General features: G+C 54.4%; 1 protein-coding gene across 1 annotated transcript; it reads right to left on the bottom strand.

The window, feature by feature from the left end:
• Positions 1–3,257: 3,257 nt before the first annotated feature.
• On the bottom strand, positions 3,258–18,561 carry MOGAT2 (monoacylglycerol O-acyltransferase 2). Its single transcript, XM_032426899.1, has 6 exons — positions 18,471–18,561; positions 13,005–13,183; positions 6,192–6,396; positions 5,663–5,837; positions 4,857–5,056; positions 3,258–3,412 (listed from the first exon to the last, which is right to left on the bottom strand). Exons 1-6 carry the CDS (start codon positions 18,559–18,561, stop codon positions 3,258–3,260), a joined length of 1,005 nt encoding a protein of 334 aa, XP_032282790.1.
• Positions 18,562–19,053: the final 492 nt, after the last annotated feature.

Genomic DNA, 19,053 nt, shown 5'->3' with positions numbered 1-19,053 from the left:
AAAGGGAACAGCAATGCCCTAGGACAGTGAGGCGAGAGCAGCATGCACTCAGCAAGCAGCGAGGGGTGCCAGGGTGATGGGGTGCAGGGGAGGAGATCCAGCAGGGGAGGCTGGTGAGGTCTAGGGGCAGATGAGGCAGGCTCTGGAGGCTGAGGAGGAGTTTGGGCATTATCCTGAGGCGTCGGAGACTATTTTAGGGTGTTGGGTTTTGTTTGGACAGTGGAAGCAGGTGCTTCATGTGGGTAGGCTGGAGAGAGATCACTGGACGCAGAAGTATCATGCACGGGATTATGACCACCCAACAGTCACCCAGGTGCTGAATGCCATGGCAGAGGAAAGGGAAGTCTGGGGCACCCCGTGGAACCCCTACCTCAACTAGGGACGTTAGGGAAGGCTTTCTTGCATAGAGGAAACCAGTATTGAAGGATGAATAGGAATTTTCTAGACAAAGGGGGAGGTGGGGAGGGGGAGATGCCATTCCAGGCAGAGGGAACAGCATGGGTAAAGCCTAGAGGGGAGAAAGAGAGCAAATCTCATACGAGGAACGGCAAATGGTCTGGTATCATGGGAGCCCATGTTAAGGGAGGGGGACAAATGAGGATGGAGAAAATTGGGCCAGATGATGGAAGAGTGGCAAAAGGCAGGCTAAGAAACTTGGACTTGAAGGTGGACATCTGTCTTCCACTGACCCCTGCAGATGCACTGTCCACCTGTCTCCACCCCGCTCGTTCCTGGAGGCCTACCTGTGTGCACGGCAGCCGCAGGCCCTTGTGCCCTCCAGCTTGCGACTGGGCTCAGGCAGAGGGGAGACTTGGCAGAAGAGGGAGGGGAGAGAGGGAAGCGGAAATGCTCATTCCTGGCTCCTTCCCTGCAGGGTCACCAGCACGACCTGTGTCCTCTGACCAGCGATGGCCCCTACACCCTGTCTGGTCACTGAGGATGGACTGGGGAGAGCGAGATGGGGATGGGGCAGCGGCCGAGAATGAGCTGGTGCCGGGGGATAAACTACAGCTCTTATCATGGTCACACAGGGAATTCCACTAAACGTGGGGGAGGGCGGAAGTCCTGCTGCAGGCTTTCATTTACCGCTGTTTTGTAGATTGTTTGCAAAGATGGCCACAGAATCTCTTCATGCACCTCCAGCCCATTGTATTGTGACACTGATGCTCCTCCCAGGCAGAAGCCAAGTCTATTGCTCACCCCTGAAACTTCCCCGGGGGCGGGGGGCGGAGGGTTCAGGAGTTGCTTTGATCAACAGAATGGGATGAAGTGACTCTGCAAGTTGCTCAGCCCAGTATTTAAGAGCTCTTGCAGCCTTGCTCTCATTCTTACAAATTCCAGCCACCGCTGAATGCTGAAGACACATCAGACCCACCTGCAATGAGAGGCCCAGCCAGCCCCACCAGCCGGCCCAGTCCCAGCTGAAGGCACCTGCACGGAGCCCAGGGCAGACTGAGAAGAGCCACCTGTCCAACCCACAGAATTGTGAGGAATAATAACTCCTTGCTTCTTCAGCCGTTCAGTTTTGGCCTGGCTCACTAGACAGCAATAGAGAACCATAATGGGCGAGTACTCTCCTTTGCAAATCTTGCCCTTCCTTCACAACCCTGCCCACCTGTCACCTCCTCCACTTCCTCCTGGCTGGAAATCATCACTCCCTCCTCTGACCCCCACCGCTCTTTGTTCCCGCTTCCCTTGTGAGCCCTCTAGCATACTGCCTCTTAGAATACCAGGCACCTTCCTGAGACACAGGGTATCTTTATCCCCTGAATCCTAATTTACACGTATTCCACACCATCCCAGACATGACGTGCAGTGACTCATACGTTCAAAATATTATCTTACTATGTTCACAACACCAGAGATGAGTATGGTAGTCCTCAGATGGCAGAATTGAGGTTTGGAAATGACAGGACTTGCCCAGAGTCACTGAAAAGGGATGGGCCAGGATTTAAACCCAAATTTACACCTCTCGGCTGTCCCTCCTGTTGTAGTTACGGGTACGATTTGCTCCTGGAGGGAAAGGATGCTGCTTCCCTGCTGGAGGGTGAGGGGAGTCACAAGTGTGGTCCCCGCTGTGCATCCTGCCCTTCACTATTGACATATGTCCCAAACCTAGGAATCCAGAATCTTCTTGTCAGGGCATCTGTCCCCATCTCACCCACCCTGCAGACACACACAAACATGCACTCCTTGTATCTGGTCTTCATCCTCTGTGTTGGTCTGCCCTGTGTCCTAAGATAGCCTCTCAACTTTCTTGCCCAGCAGAACAGGACCAGGGGTGGTAAGCTTGGAGCCAACGGATCGGGAAGGATGAGCCAACATGGCATTCTCTGGCCCTGTCTCATCCACCTTCTGGAAAGATGAAGTATGGCTGCAGGGCCACAGGGCCAGGCTGGGGGTCCAAAGAGGGGGCGTTGATGAGCCCTCTCTGTTGGGGAATGAGGAGGAACAGAAGAAGGCTAAAGTAGAATCCTTTCGTTTGTTGAATTGACGTTTATGGTGACCCCCCCCAACCTTTCTGTGCCAAGGTCAGGGGCTGAAATTACAATGGACGAGTAAGAGGTGCCTCCCAGAGCTCTTCGCCTCTGTAATGTCAGAGCTGAGACTCAGGGTTCATCTTAGTCAGTCAGGGAAACTGAGGCTCAGAAGGAAGGCAAAAAGGTCTGCCCACCGCCATAGGGGAGTGACAGAGCACAGTTCTCCTTCTCCACCTTTCGGGCCCCTGTGGCTGCCGGTCTACAGCTCAGAGGACCCCAAAACGCACAAGTGCTTAGCATGAGCACAGAGGCTTCAAGGCCACCCCGCCCTCAGCACAGGGAGGGAGGAGTGGGGACATCCATGAAGCAGGATGAGGGAGCTTGTAGGAGACGGGGCTGGAGCAGGCAGCTTCTTTTGTGCTGTTACTCAAGGTCAAGGAAGAAAAACCTGGTGACGGTTGCCACTCTCTGTCTCCTGAATGACATGACAACAGGGGACCAAAACCTCAGAAATTCCTCTCTTCCAGCCATCTCTCCCATTCCCAGAGGAGCAGGCGGAGGAGAGGGAGGCTCGCAGGGATTCCGCAGCAGGGGTGCAAACCACCCACGCCAGAGCCTGGTGACCCCTCCCACTCGCCACTTGGGGTCCTGGCGTGGTTGGATTTGCATAAGTTTGGGAAGGCTGAGAAGATATGTTCAACAGACGGCTCCAGGAAGACTTCTCAGATCACAGCACCTCCCGCTGGACTCCCTAAGGCCAACCCTCTGGGGAGGCGCTCAGCAGAACTCCAGGTGTTGGTCCACGGGGACATTGTACTTGAGCTTGTGGGCTTCGAAGAGGTCGCACAGCTCCTTGATATAGCGCTGGTGCAGCTTGTCCACCTCCTTCTGCGAGGGGTACAGTGTCTTCTGCACCTCAATGGGCTTTCCCACTGCAAGACACAAATGTGGGTGTTGGCCCCGAGCAGGAACCAGTGGGTTGCAGGGGCTCTTCCCCATGGGCATTCCTGCAGCAAAGTGCTCTTACTGCCATCCCTTTCAGCCCTATTTTGGGTGATGCGTTCTAAGATGTTATGGTAACTCCAAGATTCTGATATAACAACACCCATGGGCATTGCAATATGCCATGGAATGTGCCAGGCGCTTGCCACACATTATCTCCTTTAATCCTCGTGATGGTCCTACAGGGATAGAAGCTCTTACTATTCCCCATTGACAGGTGGGGCAACGAGGCTCAGAGGGCTAAGTAACTTGTTCAAGGTCACATAACCAGGAAGAATCTGTTCCAGTTTTTAAATCCTGGGGATATGCTCTTAATTTCCTGACCACGTGGTTCTGGGAGCCCAAGATGCCATGATTAGAAGTGCCTGTAGATCTAGGATGAGGTGGGCCCACACCCCCGCAGCTCTTCTTCCTTCTTCTCTCTCCATCTGGCCTGCAGTGCCTGCTTTGTCCTAGGGAAGCCCTCAGCGACCTCCTTCCTCTGCTTCTGCCTGGCTGGGACGGTAGCTCCCCTGCCTTCTCCTCTTGGGAATAGCTCTGGTGGCAGCAGCAGTATTAACACTCATGAAAATACTGCCACAAGACACGGGGAAAGTCATGGTGTAGGGGGCACACCAGGTCTGCGCTCAACTGACAAATGAACGGATAGATAAAGATGAACCAATGTCCCTCTGTAGGCTTTGTCAGAGGGGTCCAGCTGGGATCCAAGAAGAAAGCAAATGAGGGGTCCCAAGAACTGAAAAAGATGGTGCTGAGTCCATGCACTAAAGCTCATGCCCATTATTTACAGGAAAATCCCTCAGGCTCTAATCCAAGAATAGCGATTCCTACTCTACACACAATTCTAATTGACTTGGAATGCCCTTTCCCTGTCTCCACCTTTTCCAGTAAGCCTTATTAGAGTCTCTGGGTCGGAATTAAACCCTCCTTCTCTAGCACAATAAAAACTCAAATAGATCCTGATCCAATCCTCAACCTTGTTACTCAAAGGCAGCATGATCTTTTGGAAGTTACTTAACTTCTCGGAGCCTCAGTTTGCGATCAGTGAAATCGGGATAACAGTCCCTATCTTGAAGGTTGTTAGGATAGATCGAGCTGCTGCATGTTAGGGAACCTGCCTGCCACCCAGCAGGTACTCTGTAATCAGTAGTGACTACTGTTCTTTGTGCCTCTGTTACAGTTCCCATCCCACAGTGCCTTCTATTAAGGCTTATCTGCTTGATAAGCAGTGTCTGTTTCCCGGTCTAGAATGTGAGCTCCAGGAGGGCAAGGATGTGTCTCATTCATCTCCATGTCCCCTTGCAGCCCATAGCCCAGGCCTCTTTCCCTGTAGGCCCCACCCCCCACCCCTGGCCAGGCCGGCTCGCGGCTCACCCACGGTGGTGATGGGCTGGCGGTAGGGCATGAGACCGAAGCTGTACTGGAAGACGCCACGGCCATGGAAGAGCGGGAGGGAGATGCCCATGATCTTCTGCAGCCGGTTCTGGATCCTGCGCAACCAGGAGCCGTGAGAGTTCGCAACCTGGTCAAAGAGCTCATTCTCCCCGAAGGAGAAGATCGGCACCAGGGCTGCGCTGGAGAGAGACAGGAGAGAATATGAGTGGAAGGTCCCAAAGAAGGCCCCAGCTAGCTTCCTGCAGGGATGGAGCAACCAGGAACTGGAGCAGAGGACAGAGCCCTGGGCCAGCAGTAGGAGGCCTGGGTTGTCTCCCAGCCCTGCTATAGCTTTGCTTTCTGACCTTGGGCAGGTCCTGGCCCCTCTCAGGGCCACATTAGGACAGATAGACCAGAATGCTTCAGAGAGTCCTCCCAGATATAAAACATCTGTGAGTTTTGTAGAAAAATCTCCCCGGTCCCAGCTAGCTTGTGTTCTTCAAAGATGCTTCGAAGTAGAGCGGCTCTGTGATATGCCCCGAACTCCATCCTTCCAGATCCCATAGATGTCAGATCCAGTGCCAGCTTTGGGCAGACATGTCCCTTCCCACCTAGTGCCTTTGATCACCATGCCTCCCTTCTGAAATCTTCTCTGGGTATTTGGGCATGCCATAGTACATTTCTCACCAAAATATAATCTTCGCTGTAAATAGACTGAGAATCTCCCCGCCAAAATACAATCTGCACTAGTCTCTGCTGTCTTCCTGCCAATCTCCCCTGGAGCCGAGAGCCCTCTCCCCAGATACCCGTGCATCAGGGCGAGCCTGACGAAGCCCTTGCGGTTCTGCAGCAACAGCGTGGAGGATCTGGGCCTGGCGTTCAGAGCCTCCTGAGCACCCCCTACAATGATGGCCAGCAGATTGCCACCTTCCTTCCTGCTCAGAATGTGAGCAGCGCTCTCCTTGTCTGACGTGACCAGCCCTGGGAAGAGAGGAAGGTGGTCAGGTATGGGAGAAGGGGGCAGGGATTGTGGGGTGGATGAGACCCAAGAGAGAGACCACCAAAAGTAGCCCCAGAGGCCCGGGTCCCTACCCCATCCCCTCCAGCTGGGAGTCCCCTGAGGACTGGAACTAAGTCCTCTCCCTTTTCCCCACACCCTCACTGAGCTCAGTGCCCCGCATGCGGCTGTGGGGAGTATTTCTTTGGGTCTAGCTACTTCTCCCATTGCACATGCACTTGCAAGAAGTATGGAAGGGTTGGCAGCCCTCCCTGAGATGCCTCTTCCCGTGCCTCCAGCCTCATCCTCCTGGACTACGCAGAGGTGTACAGACTCACCCGCCGACATGATGTAATCCCTGAAGAAAGGGACCCGGAACCAAAGGGTCAGCATCATCAGATGGGAGCGGATGCCGGGGAAGAGTGAAGGGAAGCCCGTGCTCTCTGTGCACAGGTTGACAAAGGCTCCGGCCGCCAGGACCCCGTGGGGGTGGAAGGCCGCAAGGTAGTTCCGGGAGGGGTCCAGCTCAGCAGTCTTGACCAGCTGCAAGGACAATAACCCAGTGAGCCAGAGCGGGACCTGTGTGCCAACCCTGACCGTGCCACCCATCAGTGTGACCTTGGGCAAGTTGCTCCCCCTCTCTGAGCCTCAGCTTCTCAGGAATACTGAGACAGAGTGTGTGAATGCATCCAGGGACACCGTCTCAGATTCACGGCTGGCTTTGGACAAACTGCTTCCCTCTCAGGCTCTTCCTCTGTAAAACGGGGACATTTAGCCCTGTCCTGCCTACCTCCCAGGACTGCTGAGAAGCTCGGGTATGTGGTACCCTGAAATTACCAAGATTACTACAGGACCAGATATCACTTGAAGGCATCAAAGGGACATGGGGGCGCCACCATGCTGGAAGAGCCTGGGTTTAACAAAACTCAGTATGAGAAAAATGGGCACTTAAGCCCTGGCAGTGAGCATTAGCAAGATATAGCAGGAGTGGTTGAAAGAGCATGCAGTCCAGAAGGCTGGCTCCAGGCCTATTTACCCTTCCATACAATGCAAGTGTCCCCCTGGGGCTCCCCGCTCCCCCTACGCCAGACCTTCATTGCCCCTCGACCATTCTCTTCCCCCAGCCATGGGCTCTGCTGATAAGCAACTTGCCAGGGTCTGGGCAGGCCTGCAGCATGGAGCGGGAGGTAGGGACCACCAGTTATTGCAGATGGCCTGGGGGAGGAGAGCTGTTGTCTTTAGCAGCTCCCAGGTGAAGGGGGATGAGGGTGGGGGGGCAGGAAATGAGCTAACAAATGCTGTTCTCAGCCCGCCCGTCACTGCACAGGCTGCTCCGTGGTCCAGTCCGCAAAGATTATTGCTGCGGGCTGTGACTGTGTGTGTGTGTGTGTGTGCGTGTGTGTGTGAATGGGCACGATCCCTCCCCCACCCTGCCAGGACTGCAGGCCCACCCTTCACACTGCCCTACACTCTGGGAGCCATAGCCATCAGAGTCTGAAGGCCCCTGAGGCCCCTGGGCCATGCCCCGAGCCCCTGGCAGGAGGCCCCCTGATAGAACTGTCCAGTCCCCGCAATCACCCTCCCGGCCGCGGGGCAGCCCTTTCCACCCTGGCTCAGCTTTGCCACGGTGAAAGTTCATCCTGTCATCGAGCTCAAACTTGCAGCGGGTGGCTCCCGAGGATTCTTGCTGCTGCCTTTGGGGCCCCAGAGGCCTGGCTGCCTGCCCTCAGAGCGGCCTGGAGGGGCCTGGAGGGACCTGGGGGACAGCAACGGGGATCTGAGCCCATCTGCCCCATCCAGGCCGAACAGCCCCAAATTCTCTTGGACTTCACCTGGACTTGGTTTCTGCAACCCACCCTCCTGCCCAGTATGGGCCCCAGGCCCCTGCGCTCCCTGGGCCTCAGTTTCCTCTCTGTCCCCCAGGATAATGCCTCCCTGTCAGGGTGGTTCAGATGAGGTACATGAGGGGGGGTTTGTAAAGTGCTGTGTTCTCTGCCTTGCTCCCCTCAGTACTCCCAGGGGAGAGAGTGGGACTAAGCGAAGATAGATGGTGGACGGGGAAGGCCCTCTCTGCATGCGCTTCGTGGCAGGCCACGTACCAGGCAGTGTGGCTGGGGAACGGAACGGCCAGCTCGCTAGGCTCTGGGGCTACACCTTGCTATTTCTTTATATATATATATAATTCATGCACCATCAAATTTACCCTTTTAAAGCGCACAATTCTGTGGTTTTAGTATACCTCAAAGGTGAACAACCATCACTACTATTTAATTCCAGAGCATTTTCAACACCCCAAAGGGGAACCCCATGCCCATTAGCAGTCACTCGACTGTACCCCCCCAACCCCCAGCAACCTTGGCTTCCTGTCTCTATGGACTTGCCCAGTCTGGGCATTTCGTGTGAATGGCATCCCACAGCATGGGGCCTTGTGTGTCTGGCTTCTTTCACTTTGGCAGAATGTTTTCCAGGTCCCTCCACGTTGAAGCATAGATCAGCACTTCACTCTTGTTTATGACTGAATACTATTCCACTGTGTGGATACACCATACTTTTTGTTCATTTATCACTCAACGGACATTGACGTTATTTCCACCCTTTGGCCATTACAAATAATGTGGCCACCAACACTTGCACATCAGCCTTTGTGTGAACATGTTTGCAATTCTCCCAGGGGTGTCGCTACTTTGAACCCCAAGACCCCTGCCTAGAGGACCGCAGCCCTGCAGGAGGAGAGAAGCATCTCTGGGAGAGGGCTTCTGGACCACGGGTGAGAGGGAGGACAGTGAGGGCTGTGTCTCTGCCCTGTCTGCCCAGACCCATCTCTCAACGAATGCCCTTTGGCGGTGACGGCCACTGTCCTGATGGCTCCTTTATGGTTCACAAAACACCCACACCCCTAGCCTGTGTAACCGTGGCCCTTGGGAGATGGGCTGCAGTGTGAGAGCCCCCATCTGACAGTTGAGCAAACTGAGGTGCAGAGGGCTAAGTGACCTGCCCAAAGCCACACAGATGACCCGAGCTCAGTTCCACTGTCTCCTGCCGAGAGCAGAGAGCAGAGAGCCTTTGTTCCGGAACCAGAGAGGTATCTCGAGACTCAGGACTATCTCAGGGGCCATTTCCTTTCTAGTCGAACTTGGGATGTCCAGGGCTCTCAGAAGAAGGTGCTCCTTGCATCAGCAGCCCGCCCCTCCCTATTCTAGGACCTGGCCCTGGAGAACCTGTTCGTGACCTATTTATGTACCTCTAGTACTTGGCAGTTTAAAAATGCAGGGCAAGCAAGGTCTGATTCAGTAGTCTGGCTCTGCCCTTGGGCATCTGATTTGTGGCAGATTTCCCAGAGGATTCTGATGTATATCAAAGTTTGAGAATCACCTCCTTTAAACCAAAGGAATCCCTTCCAGCTTTAAGCCTTTGACCGTGTGGTGGGGGGGTGGGGGTGGGACTCGGGTCCTTCCCTGTCTCCTCACATCATGGCCAGATGGAAGGATAGGCTTGGATATTTTCCCTGGCCCTGGCGGTCTGGGTATGCCATCAAGTAGGGCTTCAGACACCCTCACCCCTGCCTCTCAGCTGGTTCTTGGCTCTGCCTCTCCCCCTCGCACTCATGCACTCATAGAACAGACACCCATTGACATCATCGGCTATATTCTCTCAATTCTAAGATGTACCTTTTCTTTGCATCTTAACATTATGCTCTCAAGATGCATTTGACGATTCCTTTGGAGGGATTTTTTTCTTAGTGGTACATAAAATACTGGTATGTTTTACCATTAAGGATATCTTAGAGGGGCACCTGGGTAGCTCAGTCCCCCAACTCTTGGTATTAGCTCGGATCTTGATCTCACGGTCATGAGTTCAAGCCCTGTATTGGGCTTGGGCGTAGAGACTACTTAAAAAAAAAAAAAAAAAAAGGATGTCTTAGAGTTGAAGAAATACAGGACGTGCTGAGCACGGGCAGCGGGAGAGAATGCCCCAGGTGGTGCACATTCCCAGCACCTCCCGTGCCCAGGGACCTCGGTACACCGACTTGCTCCATCTTCTGTTCACTCTGCAAGGGAAGTACCAGTGGCAATGTCCCCATTTTACAGATGAGGAAACTGAGACACAAGGTTAATTAACTGGTTCTAGGTCACGTAGCTAGTTAAGTGGCAGAGGCAAGACTTTTAACACAGGCGGCCTGGCTCCTATAGGCTCTGCTGCCTTGTAGGCATCCCCAGGTGAAAAGTGGTGGGGGCTAACGGGGCAGAGGGGTGCACTTCCAGGAAGGGTACCAGCCCAGGTGTACTTGGAGAACTTGGAGGGCAAAGGGGGCAGGTGAGGCATGAACAGGGGTCGGGGTCCAGGCACCTGCAGGCTGGACAAAAAAAATTAGATTTGATTTTAGGTGTCGTGGGAGTCACTGCTGTTTTAACATTTTAGTAGTAATTTAGGAGTAACATTTTAGGAGTAACATTCTGGCTGCTGTGTGCAAGATGGACTGCAGGGGGCGTCGGCGGAAGCAGAGCCCAGATAAAGAGCCGACTGGTCAGGATTTAGGTAGTGAGTGGGGGAAGAGTTTTGGAGAGACCCCAGGCTCCAGAGCAGTTCTCAACCAGGGCCAGTTCCTCACCCCACCAGGGGACATGTGGTCACGTCTGCAGACGTTTTTGGTTGTCACTCCTGGTAGAGGGGAGTGCTACTAGTGGGCAGAGTCCAGGGATGAAGGCACCCCCCACCACACACACACCCCCATCCTTCAGCCCCAAATGTCCATGTGTCGACATGCAGAAAGCCTCCTGAGAGCTGCTGGCCGGGGAGGGACAGCGAGGACAGGAAGTGAACAGGAAGGAGGCCCCCTCCCTGCAGGGCAGCCATAGGGCTGAGGGAACAGCTGTGCCCAGGGCAGAGGTAGGAGCCTCAGGAGGGGGTCAGGACAGGCACAGCTCAGTGTGAAGGAAGACCCTCTCCCAGGCAGAGTCCTCCCATGGTGAAAGGAGTCATCACAGGACGAAGTATCACTCCTGGGTCCAAGTGTAAGCCAGAGATCTGTCCTGGGCAGGCAGCTGGCTACCCACCTACCTCTGACTCCAGTTAAGAGCCCCCAGTATGCAGGCGGGGCGTGGGGGGTTGGGGAGGGAGGGCCTGAAGTCCCTAGTGACGTCCGCAGGGCTGAGGAGGAACTGAGGGAGGTCCTGGGTGTGGGTGGGGAGGTGTCCTGCGCCGCCCCGGGCCTGCAGCATCTCCTGACACCAGGTCAGAGCCCGGCCGCAGCACTCCATCCCTTGTCAGGCCTTGGCCTGTGTAGACAGTGTTTACTCCGGGATGATGAAATCGTCACAGGGGAACCCAGCTCTGGGGCCGGTCTTCAGCAAGAGGTGGGGTCAGTGCCTCCTACGCGAAACATCGCCGGATTCTTCATCATCAGCCCTTTAGGAAGCCTGCAGCGTGAGTTTGGAAAGCTGCAAGGCTCAGAAAGTTTCCTAATTTTGCTTGGAATTCCATCCATAGATGCTAGTCCATAAAATCACACTAAGAACTGATAAGAGCTCAGAAATCTACACGCATTTGACAGGGGAGTGCAGAGGCCTGTGAATGTGCGTGGGAGCGTTACCTACCTTCCGCCCCTCCCAAGATCCCCGCAGGGCCTGGGCTGTACAGGTGTGTAAAGCGTTCTAGAGGGGAGGGGGGTGGGGGGATGGGTCACCCTGGTGATGGGTATTAAAGAGGGCACACTCCGCATGGAGCACTGGGTGTTCTACGCAAACAATGAATCATGGAACACTACGTCAAAAACTCATGATGTAATGTATGGTGACTAACATAACATAATAAAATTAAATTAAAAAAAAAAAAAGAGTGGGAGGGGAGGGGAAGGGAATCTGCGGGCCACAGCCCCAGCCCTGCAGGCTCCCAGCCTAGGCCAGGCAAAGCCAAAGTGCATGCCGTCTCGCCCTCTGCTGGCCACGTGGTGGTACTGCCCACCCTCCGCAAGGTCGTGATGCAACAAGCCTGCAGTGGGCATCCATCCTGAAACGCTACACACAGAATTGCGGCAGATCAGGGCAGTGTCCCACCAGGGTCAATAGTGCCGAGGTTGAGAAACCCTCCTCGAGGGCTGCCTGGCTAGGGGAGGATCAAGAAGGGCAGTGGAAAGGGTAGGCACAGACCCTGCTTGTCTTTGCTGACAAGATCCTGGAAGAAGCAAATATGGGGAGAAGACCTCCCTCAACCTGGACTCCCAGGTTAGCTCAGTGCTGCTCATTCGCTCTGCCCTTCAACACCTATCACCCCTCATGAGCGTGGAATTCTCTGCCAGTCAACTTCCTGCCCTCTGCCCAGCCCCTGCCCTGATGCCCTACTGCCCTGCCCTGCCCCGTCCCACCCTTGCCCTTTGCCCAGGAGGTGGGGTCAGTGCCCCAGCTCTTGCCCAGCTTTCGCTAGTCCTCGCCGGGCCCCAGGACTCTCAGAAGGGAGCAAAGAAGAAGGCCTGAGTCTGCCGCTGAGTGCCCACGAGTCAGTGGGCTGTTTAACCTCTGTGAGCCCGTGTGCTCCACTCCCTCCCCTTCACCAGCTGGGGACCTAACGCCGGGGGGTGGGGTGGGGGGGGGGGGGGAAGAGGTGGAGCTCCAGGGCCAGGCAGGAGAAGCCCAGCAGGTGTGAAGGTCAGAGCCCCCCCCCCGGCCACAGCCACGTGCACGCCTCTCCACGCTCCCCACCGACTCGGTCACGTAATACTAGCACCGAGTGTCCTGCCAGCCTACCAGGTGCATTCCTGCCAGCTCAGCGAATCTGCCCAACTCAGTGACGTGTGTTGTGTCATCTCCACGTTACAGATGAGGACACTGAGGCTGACAGAGGCTATGAAACTCTCCCAGGTCACCATGGGCTGTGGCGGCGCTGATATTAGAACCTAGTCTGTCCTGCTCCAGAGGCCACACTTTCTGCCTTTCTTCTCCCCCGTTTCCAGGGTCTGGTCAGCTGCCCCTGCATGGCACCTCTCTGTGTTTCCCAACCCTGGGAAACCACAGCCAGAGAGAAGCTGGACTCCTCCCCAGACCATATAGTGGTGTGAGCCCTGGCCCCTCCCTCCCAGCCCAGCATTCTGCTCCCCGCACCTTGGGCCGTGCTCCCGCCATGAAGATGGATGCATCCCAGCCAGCCCCAGTACTCACCGAGACAGGGAAATAGTCCCTCATGTACTTCCACAAGAAGCAGCGCTTTACGGCTTGGATGGGCCTGCCCCCCTGCCATGGCTTGTCTCGGTCCAGGTACCACCAGGTCGCATACAGGACACTGACCAACCAGAATCTTGTGAACAGGAGGCCTATGAAGACCACACTGCAGATCTGGGCTGGGGAGGGAAGCAGGAACCATCAGAGGTCTGAGAGGAAGGAGGGGAGACGGTGCACACTGAGTCTCCCATATGCCCAGCACTAGCAGCACTGTCCTGTCCAGCCCGTGGCCCTGGGAGGAAGAGCTCAGCTTCCCACGCTTTCAAGGAGGGAATGCACCCACCAGCCCGCCAATGTCTCGCTGGGAGCACAGATTCGAACCTAGGTAGGCCCGACTTCAAAACTCATTGTTCCCACTGTCCCAGCTCCCTTGTTCATGCTGGTCTTCCCCCCCCCCCCCCACTACCTCCCTCTCCCCAGTCAAGTAGTCTGCATTCACCAGGTGCTCCGAAAATGCCTGCTGGACAACCGACTGGATTACTGGTTTCTAGTTTCCATCTTTTGGGACCTCAGAGAAAACGGAGACACTCTTTCTGCCCACCCTCTGCACCATCTTTCCACAGATACATCTGGCCAGATCCGCTTCTCTTTAAAGGGCTTCCCTGGCTTTCCCGTAACTCGGGAGGAGCCGGGCCTCCCCGCCTCCTCGCCCACATGCACCCCCAGTGCTCTGGCCACACTAACTGCTGTGTTCTTACAGCTCACTGAGCTCCTTCAGTCCCTTAGCTTTAGCTCGTGCTGATTCCTCCTTCCCGCAGTGCCCTTTCCTGGTGAAGGAGGGAGGGAGAAAGAGGCCAACCCCTGGCTGACCCGTGGCTCAGGGGTGTAGCAGGGCTAGGACTAGGCCCTGGGAGGAACTCCCCCTCTGACCCGCAGCTCTGAACCCCTTGCCATAGGCTAATCCCAGCTTCTTCTCAGGGTCAGCTGGTCTGTGGGCCATGGCTAATCTGATGCTGACGGAAAGAATATTCCCAGAGAATATGGCTCCTTCCCCATCCCATTTCCTCCACTCAACACCAGGCACTCATCCTCTTAAAGAAGGTCAGCTTCCAGTTGTATATTCCATTTGAAAGTAGGGGAGATTGGGCCTGCCATTCCTGGCAGGTTTGCTGGAGGAGGGGCCTTTTGACCCAGTCTGAACAGTGGTAGAATTCGTAAGCCGGACGATGTAGACTGGGGCTCACGGATGTTCACTTTACACAGAGCATCTCTCACGGGCCAGGTGCTGGTGGGCAGCCGTGAACAACAGACACAAAGTCCTGCCCTCGGAAAGTGATGTTCCAGGGTCACAATCAGGGCACTTTGTTTTTTAATTTGTTATTGCGATGAAAGACGCATAACATAAAATGTATCACCTTAACCGTTTTTAAGCATAGAGTTCAGCGGCAATAAGTCCATTCCCACTGTCGTGTAGCCATCACTACCACCGTCTCCGGGCCGCCTCACCCTCTCAAACTGAACCTCTGACTCCCCGTGCCCCCTCCCCCAGCCCCTGCCGGCCGCCATCGGCTTTTCTGTCTCTACAAATGTAACTATTCTAGGAACCTCATATATAAGAAGAGTCATGAAGTATTGATCCTTTGGTGGCTGGTTTGTGCCACTTAGCATGATGCCCTGATGGTCCGCTCATGAATTTCCTTCCCTTTTGAGGCTAAACACTACTCTTTCGCATGTACTGACCACATGTTGTCTATCCGTTCATCTGTCAATGGACCAATGGCCACTTGGTCCATCCTTTGCACTTTAAATTTTCAAATACTATTGAATTAGTTACTAATAATGTAAAATGGGGAGGCTTCACATACAAACCCTGACATCTGATTTCTCTTGAAAAACTAGAAGACATGGTAGCCCCGAGTCACTGCTCTCACAGGCAGCCCTCCAGCATTTCCTCCCATTCCCAGACCTGATGGCCAGTCTTGAGCAACCTGTGCTTTATGCTCACAGAGGACTTGCGGTTCCTTGAGCGTGCTGGAAAGGACCGTTCACCGTTGGCGGGTTGGTTAACTTTTTGTTTGTCTTAAATATTTTTTCATAACAACTTTGCAAGAGAAAGCCATAGAAGGGCAGGACCAAAATGCCACCACTTGTATGAAAAAAACCCTGGCACGTATATATACAGTGGCACAGACGTAGAGGAGAAAAGGATCCCACAGCTCCGGAAGAAGGAGACAGGATGTGGGGGACAAGGATGGCAGGGAGCTTGAGTAAGTTTTATTTATTCCTTTTTCCATATTAAAAATGTTTAATGTGGGGGAAAAAATTAAAGACCCCCGGCTAGGCCTCTCTCCCCTTGGGCAAAATCAGAAGTCTGTGTGAGTGGTTCCCACCTTAAAACCAGCTCCAGCGAATAGACACAAATGGTTGATCGTGGCTATCTGGAGGGTAGGATCTGGGGAAGTCTTTTGCTTTTAGGACATTCATCACATTTGAATGTTTTACCATGGCATGTATTAGTTCTGCAGTCAGAAAAAGAGATTAGGATAAAACACACAAGGCATTTGCACTTGACCAGAAAGGCCTTCCCCATACCAATCATCCCTCACCCTTAGCTTACCCTTCAACTCCTCCTAGCAGGCAAAACTGAAGGCTACGCAATCACTTAGAAAGGGAAACACTTTCTTTCACTTAATCCTCACAACTCTGAGAGGGAAATATTTTAAACCCCACTTTACAAAGGTCCAGAGAGGGTATGCTAATTGGCTAAGGTCACACAGCAAGCTGGTAGGATGGGACCTAAGATTCAAATCTACCATTTTGGCTACATCTTACTCCCATTTATTCACTCAACAAACATTCATGGACTCCCACTCTTGTAGGAGCAGGAGATGCACCTGAGGACAAGACAAACTATTTGAATGGCGCTCACCTTCCAGGGTGAGTTATAGAAGAGAGGAAATAGTAAATAAATTACCCACTTGGGAAGTATTTGGCTGTTGGCCCTGAGTCCTTAGTGACGGGTCCTACATGACCTCTCCAGTCACTTCTCTGGCCTCTACCACACCCTGAAATGCCTCTTCTGACTCCAGTATGAATGAGCTGTTCAGGAAATGCAGGTAGTGTTTGCTCTTCCACTGGAAGCCCTCACTCTCTGACCAGCCTTTCAATCCTGCCCCCTGGCCCCCATCTCCTAAACAGCTCCTGAGTGGGGCCATTTCTCCCCACCCACTGCCAGCCTCCCCAGACCAGGGTTGGCAATCTTTTTCCTTAAAGGGCCAGACTGTCAATATTTTAGACTTCACGGCTCAAGAGGCAACTTGGATATTACATAGGTCCCTAACCATTTAAAATACACCTCCTTGAAAATGTAAAAATCCTTCTTAGGTCATAAACTGTACAAATACAAAAACATTCAGTGGGCTGGATTCAGCCCATGTGCCATCACGTGGTGCCCCCTGATGTAGATTGTAGGGCTCCCTGCCAGCAGCCCGATCCCCCCCACGCCAACCACAGTAGATACCTCCACCGCGGCCACAGGAACTTCCGCATGCGGATTGGACCTTGTCACTCCTCTACCTAAAGCCCTTCTGAGGCTCCCCTTTGCCCCCAGGATAAGGGATACTGTAAAAACCTCCTACTCCAGGCCCCAGGGGGCCCAGATCCCTTTTCCCAGCTGTCCTCCTTCTAGTCCTGCAGGCCCAGGGCTACTTGACCTCTCTGGGCTGCGCCGGACATTCCCAGGCTCCTATGCCCCGGGCCCATTGAGGCGGGGTGGGGTGCGGCGTCAAGGACAGTCAAACACACTCAGCTTGCGACGCTCACACAAGGCATGCTGTGCCTGACGAGCCTTATCCCCTGTGATCCCGAGGCCACAGTCTACCTGTAGGCCCCAGGCGACCTTTGTCCGGGAGCCAGCAGACTTGCAGCCTGCCCTGGGCTAGGCCTCCTTCCCCAGGTTGTCTCCATCCATCCATTAGCCTCTTAGCCCCACCTCCTCCCGCACCGTCTGCCCTCTCTCCGCACTCGGCCCCTCCTTCCCTTTCTTCCTTTGGCTGTAGAAGGAGCCCAGGACTCCGGACCTACAACCTTGGGCAGTTAAGGTACTTAGTTTTTCTGCCCATCTGTGTAATGGGGATAACCAGGGATATTTAAAATGTTTAACAACCCTTGGGGCGCCTGGGTGGCTCAGTTGGTTAAGCGACTGCCTTCGGCTCAGGTCATGATCCTGGAGTCCCTGGATCGAGTCCCGCATCGGGCTCCCTGCTCGGCAGGGAGCCTGCTTCTCCCTCTGACCCTCCCCCCTCTCATGTGCTCTCTCTCTCTCTCTCTCATTCTGTCTCAAATAAATAAATAAAATCTTTAAAAAAATAAAATAAAATAAAATGTTTAACAACCCTTGGGACAGAGACACAGATGAATCATAAGGGATACTGGGTGCTGGAGGCCTGCTTTGCTGCGGGTGAATCCTTCAGGTGCAGAACTGTGAGGAGGTTCTGAGGGAGCACCTGAGGGGTGTGTGTGTGTGTGAGAGAGAGAGAGACAGAGAGAGAGAGAGAGAGATGCTGCTGACCGACCGGGACAGAGGTACCCGCAGTGTGACACCAGGACAGTGGCCTCTGTGCACAGGCCGAATGCCAGCCCTGGGGGAAGCGGCAGCTACCCCCTCTGGTGCTGGCAGAGGAGGTGAAGAATCCCACACACCCCAGTCATTCTCTTCCCCTGCTCCGCCCCGGGCCCTCCTCCAAAGAGTTCCCTTCAGCAGAGTGGAGTTTAGGCAAGGGCAGCCTCCCTGGTCACCATCAATGTGCTCACGGTGGAGGGGGGGGGGAACCTAAGCATACTTCCAATGGGACCCCAGCCCAGGGGTCTGGCCTAGTCTGGGCCAGGCAAAGCAAGCACATTCTTCACTCCATCCAGCTCAGCAGTGATATTCCCATTCCACAGCTGATGAATTAGAGACCTGCAGAGGTCACGCAGCTGGTCGGCTGCCCAGCCAGACTCTGACCCAGGCTCGCCTGGGACCTGGTTCTCGCTCCAATCCCCTGGCAGTCTGTACTTTCTCTTGCACTCCTATTCTTTCCCTGTTCCCTTCTCTTTCCTTACCCACCAGTCTGTTTCCTCCTCTTTGAAAGGAAGGAAGGAAATCCATTCCCTCCGGAACTTTCCCACAATCACCTAGATCCTTCCCCACACCACCACCAGGTAGCCTGAGGCAGGGTCTCTGTCCTAGTACTAAGGTGGAAAGCTCAGTAACCTGTCCAAAGCCACAGGCAGTGGCTTCTACCACACCCTGTCCCCATGCCCTTCCATACCCTCCAGAGGACTCCGGGCACGGGACTCTATGGGCAGGGACTCTGAGTGCGGCAAAGCCCCCTTTAGGACGAATGTCTTTCCACCATCAATATACTATGTACCTGTAGTGGCAGGTGCCCATGGTCTCCCAACCCCCAGCCCAGCTCGCCTTACCCAGGGCCAGGAAGGAGAAGACCCACTGCAGGACCATGAAGGTCTGTAGCCTGCGCTCCCATGGCAGGAACAGCGGTGCAAACTTCACCATGCTGGCTCCTGTGACGGCTCCGGAGGCTTCTCTGAGCACTGCTGCGGTCTGAGACACCAACTGATTTGTGTTGCTATTGGAGGTTGCATAAGCGTTTGTAGGGGATGGGGGGAGGAGCGTGCCCCACCCAGCCCCACCCAGCCTCAAGGCCTCTGCCCCTACAGTGGCAGCGACACGCTTCCTAGGAGAAACCTTTGAATCCACCTGCCCTGGGCCTAGGAGGAAGGAGAAACGAAAGGAAGTGTATAAGCCTTATCCAAGGCAGTGGGCTCCTCAGACAATGCCTTATCTGCAATGACCTTTCTCTGCTAGAATCTTGCCCTTCACTAGGAAGGTGAAGCCCCAAGTAGAAAAAAGCAATCCTGTCTTCATCCGTCCGATGACCTGGCTCCAATAATTATCTCCTCTCTCTCCTATCATGTGGACTGCTCCCCCCTCCACAAATGTGCAGTAATAGCTCTCACCTAAAAATTCCTGGGCCCCACCATCTCC

The sequence above is a fragment of the Phoca vitulina genome, unplaced genomic scaffold, assembly GCF_004348235.1.
Source record: "Phoca vitulina isolate PV1807 unplaced genomic scaffold, GSC_HSeal_1.0 scaffold36, whole genome shotgun sequence".
Taxonomy (NCBI): Eukaryota; Metazoa; Chordata; class Mammalia; order Carnivora; family Phocidae; genus Phoca; species Phoca vitulina.
The sequence above is the reverse complement of the archived record's forward strand: the minus strand, read 5'-3'. Positions and strand labels throughout refer to the sequence as shown.